The sequence below is a fragment of the Palaemon carinicauda genome, chromosome 19 (genome assembly GCF_036898095.1).
Source record: "Palaemon carinicauda isolate YSFRI2023 chromosome 19, ASM3689809v2, whole genome shotgun sequence".
Taxonomy (NCBI): domain Eukaryota; kingdom Metazoa; phylum Arthropoda; class Malacostraca; order Decapoda; family Palaemonidae; genus Palaemon; species Palaemon carinicauda.
In genome coordinates this window covers 26971577-26994004 of record NC_090743.1, presented here as the reverse complement: position 1 = coordinate 26994004, position 22428 = coordinate 26971577, and the positions used below count along the sequence as shown (strand labels likewise).

The window sequence follows — 22428 nt, the reverse complement described above, 5'->3', positions numbered from 1 at the left end:
AAGACATCGTACACAGCCTTGGAGTTCTCAGGAGAATTTCTTTACCTCTATTTTTTTTTTTTTAAATAAAAGTAATGATATATTAAAATTTTTACTTTCCTCAAGTACGTCACACTAACAATGATGAAGGGGAGAGACGAAAACGAACTAATGAAAACATAGGTTAAACGACAGAACTGAGGATCGCTGACATGGTATCATCACGAGTTACAGAGGACAAACTGGCTGGGGCTACTCCAAGGACAAGGATTATTAGTCACAAACAAATATCAGGCCATATCACACAACCACCAAATTACAACAGTACAAAATACTAATGTGGATGATATGAATACACGAGAACGGAGCTCAAGCACAGTTGCTCAGGATGTTATGGTTTCGTACAATAACATTCCACAATGTGAAGCTTCCAGTTACTATGAGTTTCTATCACAGACAATACCACAAAAACAAAATATCTTTTCCTTTTGCAGACTTGTATGGTCATGTTATCACTCATAACTGCTGGTTGTTTCACAGTAGTGGATGATACTTATCAAATGTCATTAGAAACCATGCAAATGACTAGTCACAGCTTGTACAGTAATTTATTTTTCATTAATAAAAAGAAGGAATTTGAAGTCTTTTCTTCAATGTATAAAAGATTACATAATACTCAGATAAACCATAAAAGACTATTACACTAATATTCCATGGTTAATGTATTCATCATTTACTATATTCATCTGGGTACACAAATTTTATAAGTTTAACTTCTATTCTTTACTATTATAAAAAACATTCAAATGTAAATGCTAATCAATTAATCAAGCTGTGCTGCATCATTATGATCAGCATCACATAAACAATCACATGTAGCATCCTACTACTGTACTGTATTGATAATGTAGTCTACCTATAGAAAAACTGATGATGGGAACTGGTGCTTATCAAAACAAAATGGTTAGTGATAAGATGGGGAGGTATGATACTTAAAGGCCAGTAACAAATGATAAAGTACATAAAATAGATGATTACAGATATACTTATACTGTAGTGAAATAAACATTCAAAAAGCAGTTATTATAGTAAAGGTTATGGTAAAGGTGCTGCTTTGATAATGATTTGGTTGCCTGGTTTTGTACGCTGTTCATAGAAAACTTTAAGATGCTGGTGAGTTGGAAAAAATGAAGTAAAATTTACAAGGGCTACAGTGTCTTTCATCCCGTGAGTGTTGGACTCCATGCAACAAGGTAACATAAAACATCTCGTCATATGTGATTTTTAATTCTAGATGACAAGAGACTCAGTAAGCATTTGGGTTTTTGCTATGGGTATATGTTCATTCAGGGACTTTACATCTTGTACTGGGCCAAGGTTAATCTCTAAAGAAAGCAACTACAAGTGTCCTGGTACTAAATCGTACAGTAATTAAGGTAAAGGAGACAAAAATTCAATAAGGGCATTAGGAGAAAATAAAAATACTACAGTTTTAAGGGTTTTGCTACTCATGGATAAAGGTGATGGTACTAGGTGGTGTCGTGGAGGCAGCATGGAAAGGTTGACATGAAGGTCAGCCCTTACATGTACCTCGCGCCCTCGTTCAAACCTCGCTAGGATATGCTTAGCTGAGGAATTTAGGTCTCTAGCCAAAACCATAATTTAAAGATATGCATATATATACACAATATGTATATGAACTATACAGTATATATATATACACAATATATAAAAAGGAAGACATGAATGAAAAGCGACAAACAACGTTAACACTCATATAGGGACAGTGTACGATGGACGGCAGTAAGCCAGAAAGCGTAGGAAATGGCCACAGAGGAGCAGGACAACACGACACACACACGCACAACTGCAAACCCACATCCGCCCTGCCCACCTACCCTTGCTGTTACTGCTGCTGTATGAAACATACACCATTCATCCCTATACTAAAAGCTGCTGATAGCAGCAATAGCAGCAGCAGCAACAACAAGAGCAGCAGCAGCAGCAGCAGCAGCAGCAGCAGTAGCAGCAGCAGCAGCAGCAGCAGCAGTAGGGAAGGCGGGATGGGGACTGCAGCTAGGAATACGTGACCAGGCGCTGTACCTCTTCCCATGCTCCCGCTTGTACTCTCCACTATACTTGGACCGGCTTCCGGCCAGCTCTATAATCTCGGGAATGCTACTTGCAAACAAAGCCTACAAGGAAATATAACCAGCCATAAATTTAATGCATTTGGAAATTAATTACTCAAGGTTATCTAGCAAATAGCTAAAAGGTCACTTGTTACCTACAGTAATGCAATCCAAAAAGGATATTAAAAAGGACTGATGAGGAACACATCAGGTGCACCTCTACAATGCCTCTGGACGTGCATCACCCTCTTCTATTTAGGTATTTTGAGAGAGGCTTTACCTTAAGGCTTCATTAACATGTAACTTTCAATAAGAACTTGAATGGTCAGTGGTCACCTACCTGTAGCCTATCTCTTTAAAATTCATGTATCACAATGATAAACGTTCATGAAATCTGGTCATTAAAAATAATGAACTACATAAAATCCTCTGTAATCAGAACAAGTTTGATAGCAGAATTAGTAAGGAAAAACCCTACACTAATTATCTGTGCTGTATAACACTGAAAAATATGTTGGGGTCTCTGATCCATTTTATGTGATAAAAAAACATACAACCCCTCAAAAAGTATTTAACAAACTACAGCTGAATATTGATTAGTTTTATATATGACCTGCAAAACAGTGAAGGGACTTGTTTTGCTAAGCTTATATATATATTTCCAAATAGGCAAAAGTTCAGTGTAAATACAGTACTGTACATAAAACCAAAATGAGAAGGAAAACATTACTGAAAACTATCATTTCCTATCACTAACCTCCTAAGAAGTACATTTCAATAACTGCTGCTAAGAGAACATCATATCTATTAAAGCCACAGTAACACAATTTCTAAATTACAGTCTATCAGCTAATAATTCTTCTAAAGCCTGTCATAATAAACAAATTGAGAGTCTAATATGGGAGTTTATGCCATTGAATTCCCTCTAAATACTACAAGGAGAGTAATAACTTCCACATAAAAATCACTACATTGGGGGGGAATGCATGTTGAAGCATACATCTACTGTATGTATAAAGTACTGTATTGTATAGAGAATGTGTGTTTAGAATAGGGCAAATTTTGTCCAGCAGAATATGATGCAGCATCATAATATCATTCCCAAGAACAATAACGATGAAAACATACTGGAAAACAATGCACAAAAAATCCATCACATTTTTTTTTTCTAATTTGCATTAGAAAATGTTTGATTTAAATATGAAAGGTCCCATCAAATATCTAGAAATGTACAAATTATAAGGATATGGACAAAATGAAAAAAAAAATAAGCTAAAGAGCAACACTACCAGAGTAAGAAGAATAATTTTGTTATTAAATTATTTCAGTAACAGTTACTATAGGTGATGAATCCATTCATATTCAAGCTACTGTTACTACTACTACTACAGTTACTACTACTTTGTATTTAGCACTGCTACTATGGCACCAGTAATATCATAAACAGTTACTATGACCATAGCCTAAGTCTGTATCAGTCGTCCTATTGGGTCACCATGCTAACTCACTTACACATTTCAACTACCATGCCATGAGTTATACAAAGCAGTTAATGTGTAAAACTCATTTGGATGAAGTTTTGTTTTGTTCATGTAGCATTACTTATGCATAATTAATTGGTAAAGAAATATTCACAAACCATTTCAGAAAACACAAAAGAAATAATGCGGTTATCATCTTATGGTGATGGAAAATGTCCGACTAACATCAAGTAAGAATCAACGTAACTTCTGGCTATGTCAAGGTTTGTCTGTTTAAGATGAGAGATTGATTAATAAATTGGGAATTATCTGGCGCTCAAGATGAGAGACACAAGTCAAACTGGAATAGTCATTCCCAAGCTGTAGAAGGAATCTCCAAAAAGCTGATATCCTATTAATAATACAATAATCAATTCAAGGTGTACCTATGCTATTTTTTTCTAGTAAAAAAATAAGAATTTCTTTTCAAATATAAATTTTTCTAAATTATTCCATACAGATTTATACTCAGTATATTTATGAGTCCTATTAGCATTGAAATACAAGGATGATTTAAGATAATATGTCAATATTCTTTAGCCGAAGGCTTTCCTTAATCAAGTGTTGCATAGACTTTGTTCCAAACATGACATATCAAAAAATGGTCCTGCAATGAGCTGAAGAGAGATAAACTTGACCTTTCACTACAGTGAAGTGTAACTGTATGCAAGAAATAGGAATACAAAAAAAATTCATTACATTATTCAAAACTCTAATTGGTGCTTCTATATTTTCTAGATAAATTCAATTGAAAGTGTTAAAAATACTACTTAGTGCAACAGGATACTTCACTACCTTTATCCTGTAGAAGATTTTATTTTTTATGAATCTTTTGGACAAACTACAAAGGAAAAACTAACTAGATAAATCACAACTAAAAATAAACATTGTAATAAAAAAAATACAGTTAACATATGTACACATCCCTTTTCCCAGGTAGATATTTACTATTTCTCTTTAGAACTTCATATTCAACTCAAGGTTTATAAATCTTGAAGGGCATACTAATATAATACATTTTCCAATTGAAAATTAGAAGGATGGAGGATAAAGGAAACTTAGGAAAGTTTCATTTCTTCACCAGGGAAAACTTTTCTTTCAAATATTTTCATATCAGGTTTCCCTGGAAGACAGAGTTTAGTGAGAAAAGAGTATGCAGCTCAAATTGATATTTATTACAATCACAGCTATGCCGCACTGATGATAACTTTTCTATTCTTTTTGCTAGAGTTAGTGTAACATTTCTAGCATCACTACTGCTACTACCTACAGTGGCAAAATCTTCACATGATAAGGACCCCATTGCATACTCATTTGGTAAAAGTTATAAAAGAAAAAAGAATAGAGGCTGTATTTTTGAAAAGGTTCTACTGTATACACATGCCATTAAATGTAGCAATCATTCTAATGTTACCAGTGTCAACAAAAATAAAGTTTAAAAGTAATTTGTATTTTTTATGGCTATGCAAACCAGAATCCTTTAAAATAGGGTATGTCTTTGGAGGAGCTGGAGTGACCGCTGAAATCGTTAACAAGGTAGTTACCGACAGGTTGTGAGCACGGGCGAAAAGCCCCTCCTACTCCTGTCAGACTCTTCACTTTTGACGTTAGGCGTAAACAAAATTTTCACCCTATAAAATAAGAGACTAGCTTATTGGTGGGTAGAAAGTCCCCCTATAACCAAACTGGTTGGTTCATTTTCTTCCCTGGAGTATGCCAGTCTTCCTGATCTTGTATATAAGCTAGGGAGATGACTCCAGCAGCATCCTTTCAGAGCACCATAAGGATTATTAGGCAGATATGGCTCGACTAGTACAGTACTTGGTTTTGTACCCAGTACTCAGTCAATTGAGGATTCTTTTACACCTGAAGGGGAGATACAGTCTGGAATGAAATGGTCGAAGGGTTGGTATTTATTCCACCATTCTCCCAATCATTAAGGGAAGAGGGAGCAAACTACTTCTTACAGATCCAGTCTAATAAGAATAGTGCTAATGAATGTAGCTTATCAGCATCATCAGATCTAGCATGTAACAGTATGACCGATTCATCCCCAAGTAAGGGGAAGGAAAGAAAAAGTAGAGGACGCAATAATTTTTATCTTTCGTCCACACTTACATCAAACACATTACCAAAGACACGATGCTTTCTGTCCCATGTGGGAGCTGGGTGGGCTACACAACTACTTGAGCAGCCACCACAGGGCCAAGAACTAGTCTTGAAAGACTTCAATAGAAAGCTGAGAAGGTTGCTTGGCATTTCCCCACTCCTTCATCACTTGTTCAACTGCAAAATATTTTGAAAAGCTAAAGTGAGTCCTATACCCTTGACTTAGTGAGAATTCGTTCAAGCTGGAACCTTGACCCCTTCAATGGTTGAAGCATATTATCTTTGATTGTATCACAAAACCAGAAATAAACTGCGTTTGCTAACTCTGAAGTCTAAGAGATTGAGTCCTCTTCATGACAGCACTGCTGAGCCCTCACAGGACCTCAAAGCATTTCCTCTTGATTACCACCTGACGCTTCATGAATCAAGAGGATGGTGAAGATCTTGAATCTGGGTTGTGTGCCAAAGGATTCTTGATTTTGGCCATGATTTCTTTGGCCACAAAACTAAACAGATCTCGTCCCACCCTTCAACGTGGGTTAATACAAGTATGTCCTTACAACTTGTCAATTCTCTTAGCCACTGCTACGACTAGTAATAGGGCAATCTAGAGAGTTGGAACTTTTCTGATAACATTCTCAAAGGCTCATACAGGGCACACATAAGAGACTTGAGAACACAGGTCAAGTCCCACTCAGGGGTCCTTATGTCTTGGGGAGGGAAAGACTGCTTAAAGCACTTCAAAATCATTGACAACTCTCATGATGAGGAAAGGTCTATGCTCTTCAGGTGGAAGACAAAACTCACGGATGAGCACTAGCCTTTAACAGCTGCGACAGCGAGTTTTTATGCGAGTTCATGATCTGTGCTAGAGATGATAACAGATCAGGATATCACTTTGCCTATGACCATCCAGGAGCAACTAGGTTCATCTGAGGCCTGACATGATTAACACTTGGTTGACTAGCCAGCAAATCATATAACTGAATGGGAAAAAAAGCATACGAATCCAAATGATCTCATGGGTATTAAAAGCATCTTCTTACATTGGCCATGGGGTCTGGAATGAGAACGGAACACCATGAGCTTCTTATTTAGTCAATGCAGCGAACAGGTCAATTCCCGGTGAGCCACATATGGCAAGAAGTCTTTCTGCTATGCAAGGATGTAAGGACCACTCTGCCCCTACAAACTGCTCCAGGTAATTGAGCATATCTGCTACTATATTCTCCATCAAGAAAAGGTGACTGAGATTTACCAACAAAGAGCTACAACTACTGTCTTGGACAGAAAGGTTGCATTACCTTTCTGAACTTCCTGATGCAGTTGTCTGAAGGAAAGACTCACTGTTGCCATGTCTATGAGCCTGCTCAGATACTTCAACCTATGCTTTGGAATGAGATTTGACTTTTCCAAATTTATTCTGATCTAAAAATCACAACAAAGGTGGGAGGGAGATCTTGATTCTGTAACAATTGTCTCACTGAGCAGGCCAGGATCAACCAATCATCGAGAGATACATCAACAGATGTAACCTATATGAGCAGGACTCAAACTGCCACCAGTGTTAACACTTGAGTGAACACCTAGAAAGTAGTGCATAGTCCAAAACACAGAGTCTTGAACTGGTACACTGCTCCATTGAGGAAGAAACGGAGGTACTTTAGATTCATTGAAAGCATGTTGTTTTTTCCTCTTATGGAGCTCAGTACAAATAGTACCATTTCCATCCTGATTCTAATTGATGTAGAAAATGGTTACACACAGGAGAGAAGTCGATGACCGATCTCCAGACCCAGTTGACTTCACTAGGAAGAGTTGATTTTAGAAGCCCGGAGATATATCTTGAACGTCTTCGTGCTCAATTTTTGCCAACATCCCACATACCACTGTAATAATGCAAGGACTTTTGGTGTTTTTTGAGGATAGTTATAAATGCTATTGGTCTGCAGATAGGGGAGAACTGGAGTTCCAGAAAAGGTAGTAAGTACCTGTCCTGAAGGACACTGCTTTGGGTTCAACCCTCTGTCTCTAACCAGTTGCCCAAAGACACGCCAGGCATCAACCCTACTAGCAGCAGCAGGCAAGGAGGAACTCCCTCATAGGTTTCACCCTCTACTATGCCTCCCTTCCTGAACTGGTCAGATTGAAAGTCTCAAAAGGACTGTGCATGCACAGTATTCTTCCAAGTGAAAAAAGTTGTAGGGGTCTAGAGAAGGTTGAGGAAACCTCCTTCACCACCGATTCCACAAGCATGGCCACACCCAAAGGTTTCACTGCAGATGCTCTTGAAAGAGACTGCAGTGGAACAAGGAGTCCTACAGGGTAGTTCTCCCCTTCTATGCCACTCCCTGCACATGACTTCTCTGCAAGAGTGACAAGCATCCCCATGCAAGCATTTCAAAGTGCAAATACTACCTCAGGAACAACTAGTTTTGAAAATATGGACAACAGAGCATCTCTATTCTTCAAAACCCAGTTGGCTCACTGGTTTACTGCCTGGTGTGTCAATAAAGATGCTGCCTTTCCATCAGACAGTATGAGTCTCCTGTACTTCTCTAAAGAGTCAGATAATAGCCATGTCGTTTTCGCGAAGTACGTCTCATAGCCTGACCATTGGTCAAGCTACAAGAGTACTTGGGGGGTGGCCATGGTAGAAGTCTCCATGGCCTTCGAAACCATAAAGGAAGTGAAAGAGCTCTCAGATCCACAGATCTGATCTTCAACTTCAGAGCCAAACTAAAGACCTCACCGGAGCTGTTTAAAAGAAGGTCTCGACCCTTGAGTGGCACAAAGAGCTGATCAATGAATGAGAGCAAGGTCCTCCACACACGAACACTCTGACTCTGGTTCTCTGCATCCATTGGTACAGGGCTAAGGTCCACTATCTTCAGATCAAGAGTATTCTGAGTGCCCTCATCCCTCACATGGGATGAAAGCTCAGAAGGCTGCTCTTGAGATCTACTCTTCCGCCATGACTATGAGCACTCTGTCCCAAGGACAGAACCAGCAATGCAATAAGGGGCTGATGATAGACCAGCTGGTTGTCCTCAGGGAGAGCAATATCTCTGGTACAGGTCAAGCCAGAAATAGATTAAGAACCAAATTACCTTCCCTCTGTTTATCTTGGCAGAGAACAAGACCCAGCCCCATGCCCATTACCAGCTCTCTCAAAATTACATAAAGGGCCTACATGTAAGACCTAGGTCAAACTTGGCAACAATGGTCTGCATAGAAGAGTTTCCAGCCCATGATAGGGTGCGGTATCACCTCACACTCGACCAACCTGAAAAACTCAATGGGCTTTCCCTGCAACTGAAGCATAAGCTACTACCCAAGATCAAGCCAAGGGCATATACAGTATCCAGAAGCCTCAGTAATTGGCAAACTCAACGAGGAGAACAAAGTACTATACAGTCTCTTTGGCATTGTATTGGGCGTTGCCAAGGACACCAAAGATAACTTAGCCTTCCTTCCTTCCTCATCAAAGAAAATGCCTGCTCTTTAACATAAGGCATGTCTTCCACTCGCCACATAGAGGAAAACTGTAAACGATCATCACCCTAAAAAAAGCAAAGACTAATTATGTGTATCTATTGCCAGTTTAGCCATGAACTAATGTCGTATGCATCCTTAGAGGAAAACTGTAAATGATCACCACCTTCAAAAGAGCAAAGACTAATTATGTGTAACTATTGCCAGTTTAGCCATAAACTAATGCCGTATGCATCCTTTCAGCTACATGGAAATTCCTGCTTTGTTTCATTATTAACACATAGCCAATAAAAACTATTCAAACTAAGAAAGAGCGTAAACAACCTTGGATAGAACGTAAAAGTACATCTGCATTCCTTGCAGCCAAACACAAAAGTAAAGTCTTTGACAGAAGAGTGAGAGAGGCTACAAGCTCGCGATCATCACATGCCATTAACTACCTCATTGCCGCTTTCAACAGCAATTCCAGCTCTGCTGAAGACATTCCCTATTTTAAAGGATGAAAGGTTTGTATATGCATAGAAACACACTAACATAAACAATAATAATTAATAAGAATGACAATCAAAATACTGTAATGATTTACAGAACGCTTGTTTGTCAAGTTAGGATGGCATCAATTTCATCTTGCTGTATGAGAACAAAATTGCTAACAAAAAAGTATATCAATTCTAAAAATTAAGTCCTGGTAACGTAAAACTGACTAAAACGAGCGATCCCTAATTTATAAAACATCTCAAATTTACACTCCTAAGCAATATAACTAACATAGCAAATACAGTAAAAACTATTACCTCCCACAAAACTTATAATTTTCAATTCTATGGGAACCACAACCATATTTCAATTCGGGAATTCTAAGCAGTATAAGACATCCAATAGTCTTAAAGTCTAACATATATATTTCTTCATTAGCTGTCAGTGCTGTAACAGTAATCACTGATTATTTTTAATAGCAGCAACAATAAAACATCAAAGTAATACCAATCTAGATAGACATGCTCTGTTACGGTCAAGTTAAAAAACTTCAGAGTCTTTTACATAAACCCAAATAAATACAGTATACGAATTCCTTTTTAGACTAACTAAAATGATGGTGTATAACAATGACATGGCCATTCATGTTCCATAGTACCCATAACATCAAAAAGATTAATAATTAGATAACCTTATAATTTCTGTGCAAATTCAGTGAATAGATGACTATTTGCTGGGCTCATCATCATATTCTACACAGCACCCACCTGCCCAGAGATGAGACGCTGAATGGGACCAAATTGTTTTTTTTGGGGGGAAATGCACGTCCAGGGAAGTAAGTCAAGCAATGATCTATATCAAAACTGGGATATAACAGGAGAGAGCAGGTGTCCACTGTTGAAGCTGTTGTAACTGGCGTGGCACTAGCTGCAACTTGACACACAGGGGACATTAATAAAAAAAAAAAATCTTAATCATTGTACAACAGCAGAAAATCGTTGAGATAGCCACAACAACAACATAATGAGTGTGTGCAAAAGTATCTCGGCAGGTAAATACTGTATTAGTTGTATTGGAATGTGACAAGAGACAACTGAAGCTATCTAGTATAGCAAGGCAAGGGAATATCATTAAGGCCCACCCTGCCTATTTACAACAGCTCCACAAAGATATTGGCTTTACTTTAAAAATCTCATAAAAAAAATGATTAATCTGAACTCCTACAGTAAACTCCTCTCCTTTTTCCATTTGCGTACTGATCCACATGTGGCTACATATGGGAATTGGCAGTGAAATTTGATTTAAAGAAAAGCATTTAAAGACTTGTTTCATGGTTCTAGGAGAAAAGAAAGAATTAGAACATAAGTGGAAACAAAAGACTGGTTGAATCATAAGCCTCAACACACGACTTATTCGTCAAAACCCAGAAGAGCTTTTAATGAAAAAAAGAAATCATAGGACAAGTTTAAAACTGTATACAAGATGATAGGTTTTTCTATCGACAGCTAGGATTGGCTAAGAATAAAACAGGGAGGCAGTGGTTAGTGCAGGAGTGTGATGCAGACACAGCATGCAATGCATCTGAGGGAGTCACTGGGCAAGCACAGGCGGAACAAGATCAGCCCAGCTCCCAATACCATTTCCAAAAAGAAAAAATATCATAAAACAAACAAAATAACCATAACTAAAACAGTACAAAACAAAATAAAAAAGAGAAAAGAAAAAAAATGGATGTGACCGACCTGGGGTCGCCCAAACCCAACCTTTCTGCCTGACAAACTGTGATCATAATACAATATTGGTTAAAGTAATTGTGCAATACTTGCAAACCTCCAACATAGAAGGCTTTGTTGCACATTCATGTGAGGCACTTAGGAAGAAAATACAGAACCAGTAATAAGATATTCTCTATCCTTGCTGCCAGCAGAGCTCCCTAAATGCTCTTTGACTAAGAAAAAATAAAAGGCTATGTGGGTGACAGGTCTGGGCTAGGTGTGAGCGACATGGGCAGGCGGGGTGTGGGAGGCACAGGCGGGCTGGGTGAGAGCCAGACAGCAAGCACAAGACTGGCTCATTAGGCAGTGAGGAAGGAGCAAGGCAAGGTTGTACTGGCTGACAGACAAGCGGCAACACAGAGAGAGATATGTAGGCCATGTTGCCACATTTGAAAATCAGTCTTACGAGAGAAATCTGGCAACCATGTTTAGATAGTTCAAATATATAAATCTTACTCAGATATACAGATATTTACAATATCATTTATCAAAAATTATTTCAATATATCATTTGAATAATACACCTATGTCTTGATCCCGGAGGAGTCAAGGGCCTAAGGTTTTCTCTTTATTAGTGTGCATGTGTGTGTTATCCCTCGTTAAGTGGCACACACAGACTGGTGTTGTGTTAAATGTGGTGGTAGTGGAAAGGAAAACTCTGTCGCAATGCCTTCTGAGCAACCATCCATAATACATATACATAAAGATGGTAGGGTGGATGCCTAATAAGTGAATAAATGTTACGGCAACACCAAGAGAGGTATTCTACCACCTCTTCACAAGAGCTAATTTTCATAAATTGTCTTCATAGAGACATTTTAACATGACAGTACTACTACTTACATCCACATTTCATCCATCCAATGTAAATATACTAGATAGCAACTGGTGGCTAGGCTGGTACTGAGGACAGCAAATGAGCTGCCCTGCAAGTAGTACCAACTCATTTTACACCATGAGCCACATTATCAAGCTGAGCTATACTTATGGCAGAGTTTGGCAAATAAGCAAGGGCAGCTCAACAAAGGCATGGGCAAAAATGTCTCAGGCACGGCCAAGGTGTCATATGAATGTGGCACAGACAAGCACTCTGCGTGGCAACCATGCCACTACCAGCGTGCGGACAGGAATGGCAGTATTGACAGTGCATGTCCAGGCTGGTAGTTACTCGGGCCTCACAAGTCACAAGGGGAATCACCTGTCACTATGTGTGCATTCATGTGAGTTTGGCATATGTTCTCTCCTCTTAGAGGGATTTTCCTTGCTTTTTTATATAAAATAAGAATTATCAGATGACATCTAACTTTAAACAGTAATGAAATGACTGGTACTACACATCAAAGTTCAAAGTGAACTTATGTGAATACTGTGCAGTCTGCTGATACCACACTTATCTCTACTGCTATGAGGTGACATCAACCTACCATGTGGCTACTGACAAAACGAGGCTTACGCATGTGTGGCAGAGGCTTTTGCCATTTTTTCTTAGATATTTTTCACTGATCTCATTGAACGCAGATGAGATATACTGTACAAGAATAAGAAAGCAAGTTGGGGTCAAGCAAGATATTTCATTAAGCAATATGAAGTACAGTACTTTACAATATAATACTAAATATGAACATAAATATTGTTGCTCGTAAGATTAGATTTTTTATGGTGGGGGAGGGAGGGTTGTTTCTATTTATGTAAATTTATAGGGAAGTTATCATACCAATGAAATTTAAAGCAATTTATTCTTGAGAGTTTTAAATGTGCTACGAAATATATAAAATGAAGTGTAAGCTCATTAACTGGTAAACTATCAATTAAATAAGAAGAACTGCTGCAAAAATCACAGCACTGAGCCACTGGTACAAAACTTGAAAAGAATTGCATGGGTGACATTACAATTCTGACCTACAAAATAAAGAAAATAAAATCACTAATTCCATATATAAGCAATCAAACAACTTACACAGATTAAAATAATATAATAAATACAGTACCAGAAAAACTGTTTAACCAACTGAAAAATAGCTTTTAACTTGATGCCAATAATACATAAAATAAATTGAAAAAAAGAGCTACAGAATAGCTAGCACTTGCAAGAACTAACCGAGCAGAGCAGCAGAGCTTTGTGGCAGCAGCAGACAGTGAGTGAGTGAGTAAGTGACTTGAGTAAGTGAGTTGAGTGAGTGGGGTGAGTGAGTGAGGTGAGTGAAGTGTGCAGTAATGGTGTAAAATGTTTATTTTGTTGGGTTCAGCACCTGCACATAAGGCCCTGCTGTAAGCAGCTTGCACACACCCATCATAACAAACATTAATTAACAGCTGTGTAGATGACAAAAAGTACCATCACACATGGTGTTCTTTCTTATTTAATGACAGTAATTTGATTAATTTAAAACTACACTGCATTATAACAGATACTTTTTTAGCCTTGTGGTGGTGTGCATGGCAACTGTTAAACAGCAGCAGTCTTCCATGGCCAGACTGCTAAAGCAGGTGACATCCACTGTGACAGGTGACACTCCCATAGTAGCATATAGCAATGAACAGAAGATATTTGGATTGAGAGAGAAAAAGCAACGGAAATAAATGAATCTGTGCGCAAAATAGATAAGAAATCTATTTTTATCTACAAGAATTTTAATTGAATATACTCTCAAGTCTCCTGATCAACACTGCCAATTCCAACAAGTTAGTATAAGATATATATATATATAGATATATATATTTGACACTTGTAGACTGTCAGTAATGAAATTGTTTGTTGTATAGCAATATCAATCACTGATCCTATATGGAAGATTTCAATTTTTGTTTTAGACCATTATTCCCTAACTCATCTTAATTAGAGTTCTTATACTTTAATTAGTGATAGACTGTACTTCCACCAACATCCAAGCTATGTTTACTTTGTAAAATCTATAACCTCTGTCGTTTCAACAAATAAAAGTTGTTGACCGGCAAACTTAGTTTTCTCTAACCAAGTTGAAAATGACCATAATTTGTCTTATTATATCTGGATGGAATTTAGGATAAGGTTAGCTTGGATACCAATGAGAGTTCTATTTCTGTGACTGGTGGTGGCTGGACCCACCCTTATTAGAAATGTTTTGGTAAAGTTTAGGAGGGTGAGCTGGGGTGTCTGGGGCAGGGATGATGGGGAGAGGAAGGCGGTTTTAGGGTAGTTAGACCCTTTCCCAAAATGATGCTTAATAAGAATGGTATTATAAGTCACTGACTAGAATGTAACCCATGTTCAGTTCTTGTGGAACGTGGGTCTGAAATCACTTCAGGACATTTGTTGGGAGAAAAAGTAAAAAAGTTGAAATGAAAAGAAAAAAATGCAATAAAACACTGAGATATAATGTATAATGGAGAAATTTTTCAAATCAAATAATAATAATTTCATTGCCCTTACATGAATTTAGAATGTAACATAGATACAGTGATAAGACCCTTTAGCTGCAATAAGAGAAAAAAGTTAAAAATCTTGCATGGATATTAAATAACCCTGAATGTTCGATACAGAGAGAATGCCAGTTCAACACCATTTCCTATACCCATTGGCTTAATGGAGCTTTGAATCCCCTCGACACCCCAGCTTCCTATTTAGAAAATTATAACAATGACATTAACAGTAATAATACATTAACATTAAGAGTAAAACTGATCAAAAGTGGTATAAGAAACACTTACCAAGCCAACAAGGAGGAAGAAGACAAGGAACGTTCTTCCAAAAACTGTATGACAGTATACATCACCATAGCCCACGGTGGACATGGTGACAATGAGGAAGTACACACAAGTCCAGTACGATAGTGGTTGAGCATTCGTGAAATCTAGAGGGTCACCAGAATTTTCCAGCTGAAAGTGGGGCCGCATGTTAGATAAAAATAAAGATCAAGATTACTTTAAAAAGTAATCGTCTGTTTTTGAAACACCGCAGTCATCACAGATTTTGGTCCATACCCTTTTACTTCCGTCATGGTGTAATGACTAACTACTAAATTTCAACCAAATCCACATAATTTATACTGTGTTAAACAGTGTTGATAACCTCATACAATATGGCAATTGAGTGTCTGACACATTATATAACAGTGGCAGTTAAAATATGCTTTAATGCACTGTTAATCTTCATTATTTATTATAATAGATTTACACATTGCACAGTACATATCAACAAAGTATATCCTATAAGTATCATACTTATAACTAAAATCTGAAAGTCTTAATTAATACACATTAAGTCATAGCAAATTAAATGACACTTGAAAAAGGTAAAAGAAGAGGGACAAGAGCAAAATGTAATTAACGCTTCTCTGCCAGAGATAACGAATATATATATATTAAGTATATTACAATATTTTGATATAAAATCAGTACTGTACAGTATATAATTGGAATCCTGATAACTTTAATCATATAAATAATGAATATGCTGCATTCAAATATAGTACTGTACATATATGTACTTGTAGCGCTACAAGATTTGATACATACCTACATATTAAACTGCATTCCAATCATGGGGAAAATACCTGTACGATATGAAATTCCACTTGCGAGGAATGACTGCTAAGATTCATATTATCTGAGTTTCAGTACATACAATACTTGATTATATAATTTCAGATCTTGGCTCCCCATCAAAATTTGTCCATGCCATTTATATCTTTTGTTCCACTCTCTTTTAGCAATACTGTACTGTAATCTGCCTTGAGCAGTAATAATAAAGATATTTCATAATGGTAAAATATTTGTCTGCAGTGTGTTTCCCAAACATGAGGGTAAGTCTTAGAGTATGGTACAGTATATGCATATGCAAACTATCCAAATAAACATAGTACAAAATTAATTTCTCTATGGACATCATAATTTTATTTCATCAAAACTGGAAGAGTTAAGATCAGGATGACGTAATTTTATTTGATTGGAGTCTAAAAGGATTAAACACGGTTGAAACTGAAAAAAGACGCAGTCTAACAGGTAAAACAGTTATGTGGAAAAGGACTGAATGGAAATAATTATGCTAAATGATGGGAAGCGATAAAATCAAGGAAAAATTAATGTTTCAAATATTCATATCGTATACCGTACAATCCAGTGCATAATGCATATTATGGGTACTTATCTCAAGCAATGAGAATGTTGTACTTGACGTACTGCACAGCATTTCATAGGCACATAGGGAGAGCAATGAACTAATGAACAAAATTACTCATTTACAGCCTATATAAAACCCACATATTCATAAATAGCATAAACAGATGTGTCCAGTCTGCTTTGTCACAATAATCTTTTCCAAAATAAGCTTCAGGATTTTAATGTCCCCTAACTTTAAGCCCGACTAATTTTGCACTGTAATTTTTAAGCATAAGATGATTGTCTTGCCTAATAGCCATTTCGGTTTGGTGGGGTGTTAAAACTTTGACAGAGAAACTAGTGTCTAACTTCAAAATCCTGCATTTCCAGGTGCTACCTGATATAGTCCCAAAAGACATGCTAACAAAGAGTCTGTAAAAGAAAAACCACATGCAGTGAACTTGCAACTTACAATGCACAACCTTTTTGACTGAAATTAAAGGTTTCATTTTTCCTACACACTTTGTATACCAGTATATAGTATTGCATATGTAAAGTACACAAATAATGTACATAAGCTGTACATCCATATTTATAGTATATATATATATATATATATATATATATATATATATATATATATATATATATATATATAATTATATATACATACATATACATATACACATACACACACACACACACACACATATATATATATATATATATATATATATATATATATATATATATATATATATATATATATATATATATAATTACTATTATTATTATTACAAGCAAAGCTACAACCCTAGTTGGAAAAGCAAGATGTTATAAGCCCAAGGACTCCAATATATAATATCAATTTCATTCGTGAGTGGAAAAGGCTGAAAACCCTTATGAAAATAACTGGGGTATTGCTTGTCAACAATGAATTTTCTATTAATAGGGTTTATTAGTGAAAAATAATAAGATTGTTACTACAAATAGACTAAAAACATTACTAATAATAGCCATAAGAACAAAGAACTTTAATGTTAAGTAAATTCTGCTGCATCGTTTCCCGAAATTGAGAGCAGAAACAAAGATAATTCAAAAGTAAAAACAAAACGTAAAAGTAATAAGATAATTCATTACCAAAACATAATTCATGATGATAGAGTACTGGTATATACATTTAAGACTTTTCAATCAAAAGAATGAGGGGTTTCTTAAACATCATCATATTGACTAATTTCACAAGTAAACTTGAATGAAAAGCACAAAATATGAAACAACTAAGGGATATTATTGTTTACAAAGGTTTGCAAACACTTTACAATACTAGGTTCCCTAAAGTTATTAACTTATGGGGTGTAATGTAGAACTATCCATCATACTAGTGATAATTCCAATGAATAATGTCTTTACTCATATTCACTTTTACACCCTGAGAGAGTTGCATTTGGATGGTTCAAGACAACAAAACTTTTATGCAATATTTTTCATGTCAATAATTTTATCCTAATTCTTTCAATAAGATTCTACAAGTACTGTAATGTTAATATTCACCCAATACAATAACATTTCTGGCATAATATTTTGCTTGCTGATAGCTTCCTTAAAAAATTTTTCATCAATATCATTCAAGAGTCCTTCAACATTCACCACAGACAATTAAATTTTGGGTGCCAAGATTATGATTGTCTAGCATACCCTCTAAAACTTCCAGAACTGCATATCTGGAGTTCTGTCGTGTCTGCAAGTATTAAAACTTACCAAATGGATGATGCCGGCACCAGTGAGCCACACTGCGATGAAAATAGAGCAGAGCTGTGCCAGCCGGATGCTGGACGATGTCTTAAGGACATTCAGGTACTGCAAGATATCCGGTACTGACATGAGGCGGAGGGCTCGTAGGAATCGTAACCCTAGGGATATGAAAGGCAACTGAATCATGCTGAAAATTCACCCAAATCTCATTTTCTTGAAACTATCTAAAATAGAAAACATATAAATTTCTATATCTGTATAAATATTTATAACTTAGAACAAATATTAACACTTAGAGGACTTAGCATACAGTTCTGTAGTTACATTCACTGTAACTTAAAATAGACAAAACACTTAGATAGGAATTTCTTAGTTTAAGGTACATTATATCACTATTTTTTCTCAGTAAAAAACTTACCTATCCACGTTCTGTCTAGATATATACTGACAAAGGATGGGGGGATAGTGAAGTAATCAACGAAGGAGTACATCTCCAGCATGAACCACAGCTTATCACTTGCTGCTATAAACTGTTGAAAGGAAAAGAGAATTACTACATCAAAAGAATAAAAAAAGTTATGTAAACATTGATGTCTTCTAGTACACAAAACATTATTTCATATTGTGTGATAAACATCACATGTTCTTAAAAAGTAATTTGTATTTTTTCTAACTATACAATCCTGTCTTTTAATAGGAGTATTACTTCAGTGAAGTTGGAAAAGGCCGTTTAAATTTCGACGAAGTGACCATAGTTACTGGCAGATGGATGGTTGGGCCAGCCAACCTGGCAGGTGAAGCAACCCTCACTTTGACCTTGAACTTGGGGGGTGGTTGAGGTTTTCAGAGTATCTTAAAGGACCGAGGTTTGTTTATTTCGTAAAAAAAAACAAATTACCTACCTTTAAAAATAAGTGATTTGTTCCTACTAGAATACAATTCCTTGTTCCTTAATAGAAACCTCTTCCTTAAGAAGGTGGAAGTCCCTATAGCCAAACAGAATGGTTATCTTATCCGGAAAATGATAATGTAAACTACTTTGGTCCCATGGAGAAGCGAAAGTTATGACTTTGGTCAATTTCTTATGCGCTTGAGCATTAAGATTTTGTAGATGTTAGGCTAGGTCCTACCAGGAGCTAGTAGGTGGTCATAGAAGAATTTATATCTATAAGAACATGGTGTCCAATATATGGGCATTTATGAGAAATGGGTTTGCATATATTACATCCCGAAAGATTGGGGAGATATTTCAATACAAACTACGTAGCTGTAAAGAAAGTTACTCAATTGAGCAGCTTACCTGCATCTAGCGTATAATGGCATCACTGCTACACCCCAAGAAAGGAAAAAAATTAAGAAGAAAAATGGACAGACATTCTTACCTCTCATTCTAAAATGACAAATTCGTAGATAATTTGTATTTTTCCTAACCATACAAACCTTAGCTATTTAAATAGGGTATTACTTTTGCCGTAGCTGAAATGACGAGCCATTAGATTTTTAACGAGGGTTTACTACCCCCTCGCTAGTTAGCGAGGGGGTAGGAGAGGGGTAGCTAGCTACCCCTCCCCCCTCACACACCGGTGAACTAGTTCACTTTGCTTAGAGGTAGGACTCATCCCGGGGGACAGGGCTGGCGGGCAAGTTTGATTAAATAGCTAAGGTTTGTATGGTTAGGAAAAATAAAAATTATCTACGAATTTGTTATTTGTTCCGTAACCGAAATACAAACCACGCTATTTAAATAGGGTGACTTAACCCTTAGGAAGGGTGGTAAGTCCCAACCATACTGGCTTTGGCTTTTTGCCCAGGGACTCAGTATCTGAGTAAGTAGAACTCAAGATAAGGAGTCCCTGCACCTCGCAAGTACCTTGCTCTGCAAGGATCGAGGCCCAAGTAAGCTTGTGTGTGAAGGAATGGAGTGTGACTCGTCCTAGGAAGTTGACCTGGAGTCCTTTAGATGGAATTCTAGGTTAGGACGTTCCCAATACCACCTCGTAAGGGTATGGGGGACGCGACAGTATTCTCTTAATACTAGGAACACAAGAAAGCATGGTTCACCTGCAGTGGTTTGAGGTCAGCTGTGCAGAGAACCCAGGATGCTGCTTTCCCCAAGAGAGGGGAGGATGAAGAAAAGAATAAGGGCCAGGCATACCTTTTCATTCATGCAGGCTAAAACCGGGTAACAATGCCCTCAACCTTCTGCTACTTGTCCATTAAGGAGCCTGAGGTTTAGACCAGCTGTTGTGCAGCCACCACAGGCCCGATAGAGAATGTCTCAAGCCTCCTGTGGGTCACGTCTTGCAGGTAGTGGGCTGTGAAGGTCGTTTGACGCTTCCAAACCCCTGCTTGTAAGACCTGCGTCACTGAGTAGTTTCTCTTGAACGCCAGGGATGTAGCGATGCCCCTGACATCATGTGCTCTAAGGCGACGTGACGGAGGAGGGTCTTGATTCAGGGAATGGTGGATGACCCTGCGAATCCATGCTGAGATAGTATTCTTAGTGACCCTCCTCTTTATCCTTCCTGTGCTCACAAATAATGCTTGCACTTGAGGACGAACTGCAGCTGTTCTTTTAAGATAGAGCCTCAGACTCCTTACTGGGCACAGTAGGAGATGGTCTGGGTCATCTGTTACAGAGCGGAGACTCGAAATCCGGAAGGAGTCGAACCGGGGGTCAGGCACTCCTGGATTTTGAGTCTTAGCTACAAACTCAGGGACGAACCTGAACATTACCTCCCCCCATCCCCTTGAATGGGCAATGTCATACGAGAGACCATGAAGTTCGCTGACTCGCTTGGCTGAAGCCAAAGCAAGTAGGAACACCGTCTTCCAAGTCAGGTGGCGATCAGAAGCCTGGCGTAATGGTTCGAACGAAGGTCTCTTAAGAGCCCTGAGGACTCGAACCAAGTTCCATGGAGGAGGTCTCACTTCCGACTGAGGGCAGGTAAGTTCATAACTTCGTATGAGAAGAGAAAGTTCCAGCGAGGAGGAAATGTCCATTCCTTTTAGCCTGAAGGCAAGACTTAAGGCTGAGCGATAGCCTTTCACTGCCGAGACTGAAAGGCGCATTTCTTCCCGCAAATACACAAGAAACTCCGCTATTGCTGGAATAGTGGCATCGAGTGGAGAGATACCCCTCCCACGACACCAACCACAGAAGACTCTCCACTTCGCCTGGTAGACTCTGCGGATGACTTTCACAGGTGTCGAGACATCCTTTCCACAACTTGTTGCGAAAAGCCTCTCTCTGTGAGGAGATGCTGGATAGCCTCCAGGCGTGAAGCCGTAGCGATGCTACGGCTTTGTGGAAGATGTTGGCGTGTGGTTGCTTGAGTAGCTCGTGTCGAGGAGGGAGTTCTGTCGTGAGTTCCGTCAGGAGCTGCAGAAGGTCCGGGAACCACTCTGCGTGATGCCATAGCGGAGCTATTAAGGTCATTGACAGGTTGACTGATATTCTGGTCTTGTTGAGTACCCTTCTCATCAGACAGAACAGGGGAAAGGCGTAAACGTCGATGTTGTCCCACCGTTGTTGAAGGCATCTTGCCAGAGTGCCTTGGGGTCCGGGACTGGGAAGCAGTACAGCAGGAGCTTGAAATTCAAGGCTGTCGCGAACAGATCCACCGTCGGGGAACCCCACAAAGTCAGGACTTTGTTGGCTACTAGAGGATCCAAAGACCACTCGGTACTCACTATCTGGGATGCTCTGCTCAGACTGTCGGTGAGCACATTCCTTTTGCCCGAAATGAAGCGAGTCCATAGTGGAATCGAGTGGACTTCGGTCCATCTCAGTATCTCGACTGCAAGATAGGATAGCTGTTGTGAAAAGGTACCTCCCTGCTTGTTGATGTAAGCCACTACCATGGTGTTGTCGCTCATCACCACCACGGAGTGACCCGCCAGGTACTGTCGGAACTGTTGAAGAACCAGATAGACAACCTTCATCTCTAGCAGGTTTATGTGGCGGCACTTTTCTGATTCTGACCATAGGCCTGAGGTCCTGTGGTTCAGTACGTGGGCCCAACACCCTTCTTTTGAGGCGTCCGAGAACAGCATCAAATCCGGGGGAAGGACGAGAAGAGCCACTCCCTTTCGGAGGTTTTCGTCTGT

At 38.2% G+C, this 22428-nt stretch overlaps 1 protein-coding gene across 46 annotated transcripts in view; it reads right to left on the bottom strand.

The window, feature by feature from the left end:
- slo (calcium-activated potassium channel slo) overlaps positions 1-22428 on the bottom strand; it is a 608128-nt gene that overhangs the window by 219904 nt on the left and 365796 nt on the right. For 41 of the 46 annotated variants that reach the window (XM_068393381.1, XM_068393346.1, XM_068393348.1 and 38 more), the window contains 3 exons: positions 18737-18848; positions 18325-18476; positions 15175-15342 (listed from right to left, as the gene is read on the bottom strand). In XM_068393381.1, coding sequence (XP_068249482.1) covers positions 15175-15342; positions 18325-18476; positions 18737-18848 — 432 coding nt within the window. Of the gene's footprint in view, positions 1-2082; positions 2175-15174; positions 15343-18324; positions 18477-18736; positions 18849-22428 lie in introns of all 46 variants that reach the window. The other 5 variants (XM_068393340.1, XM_068393345.1, XM_068393342.1 and 2 more) reach the window with 1 other exon arrangement.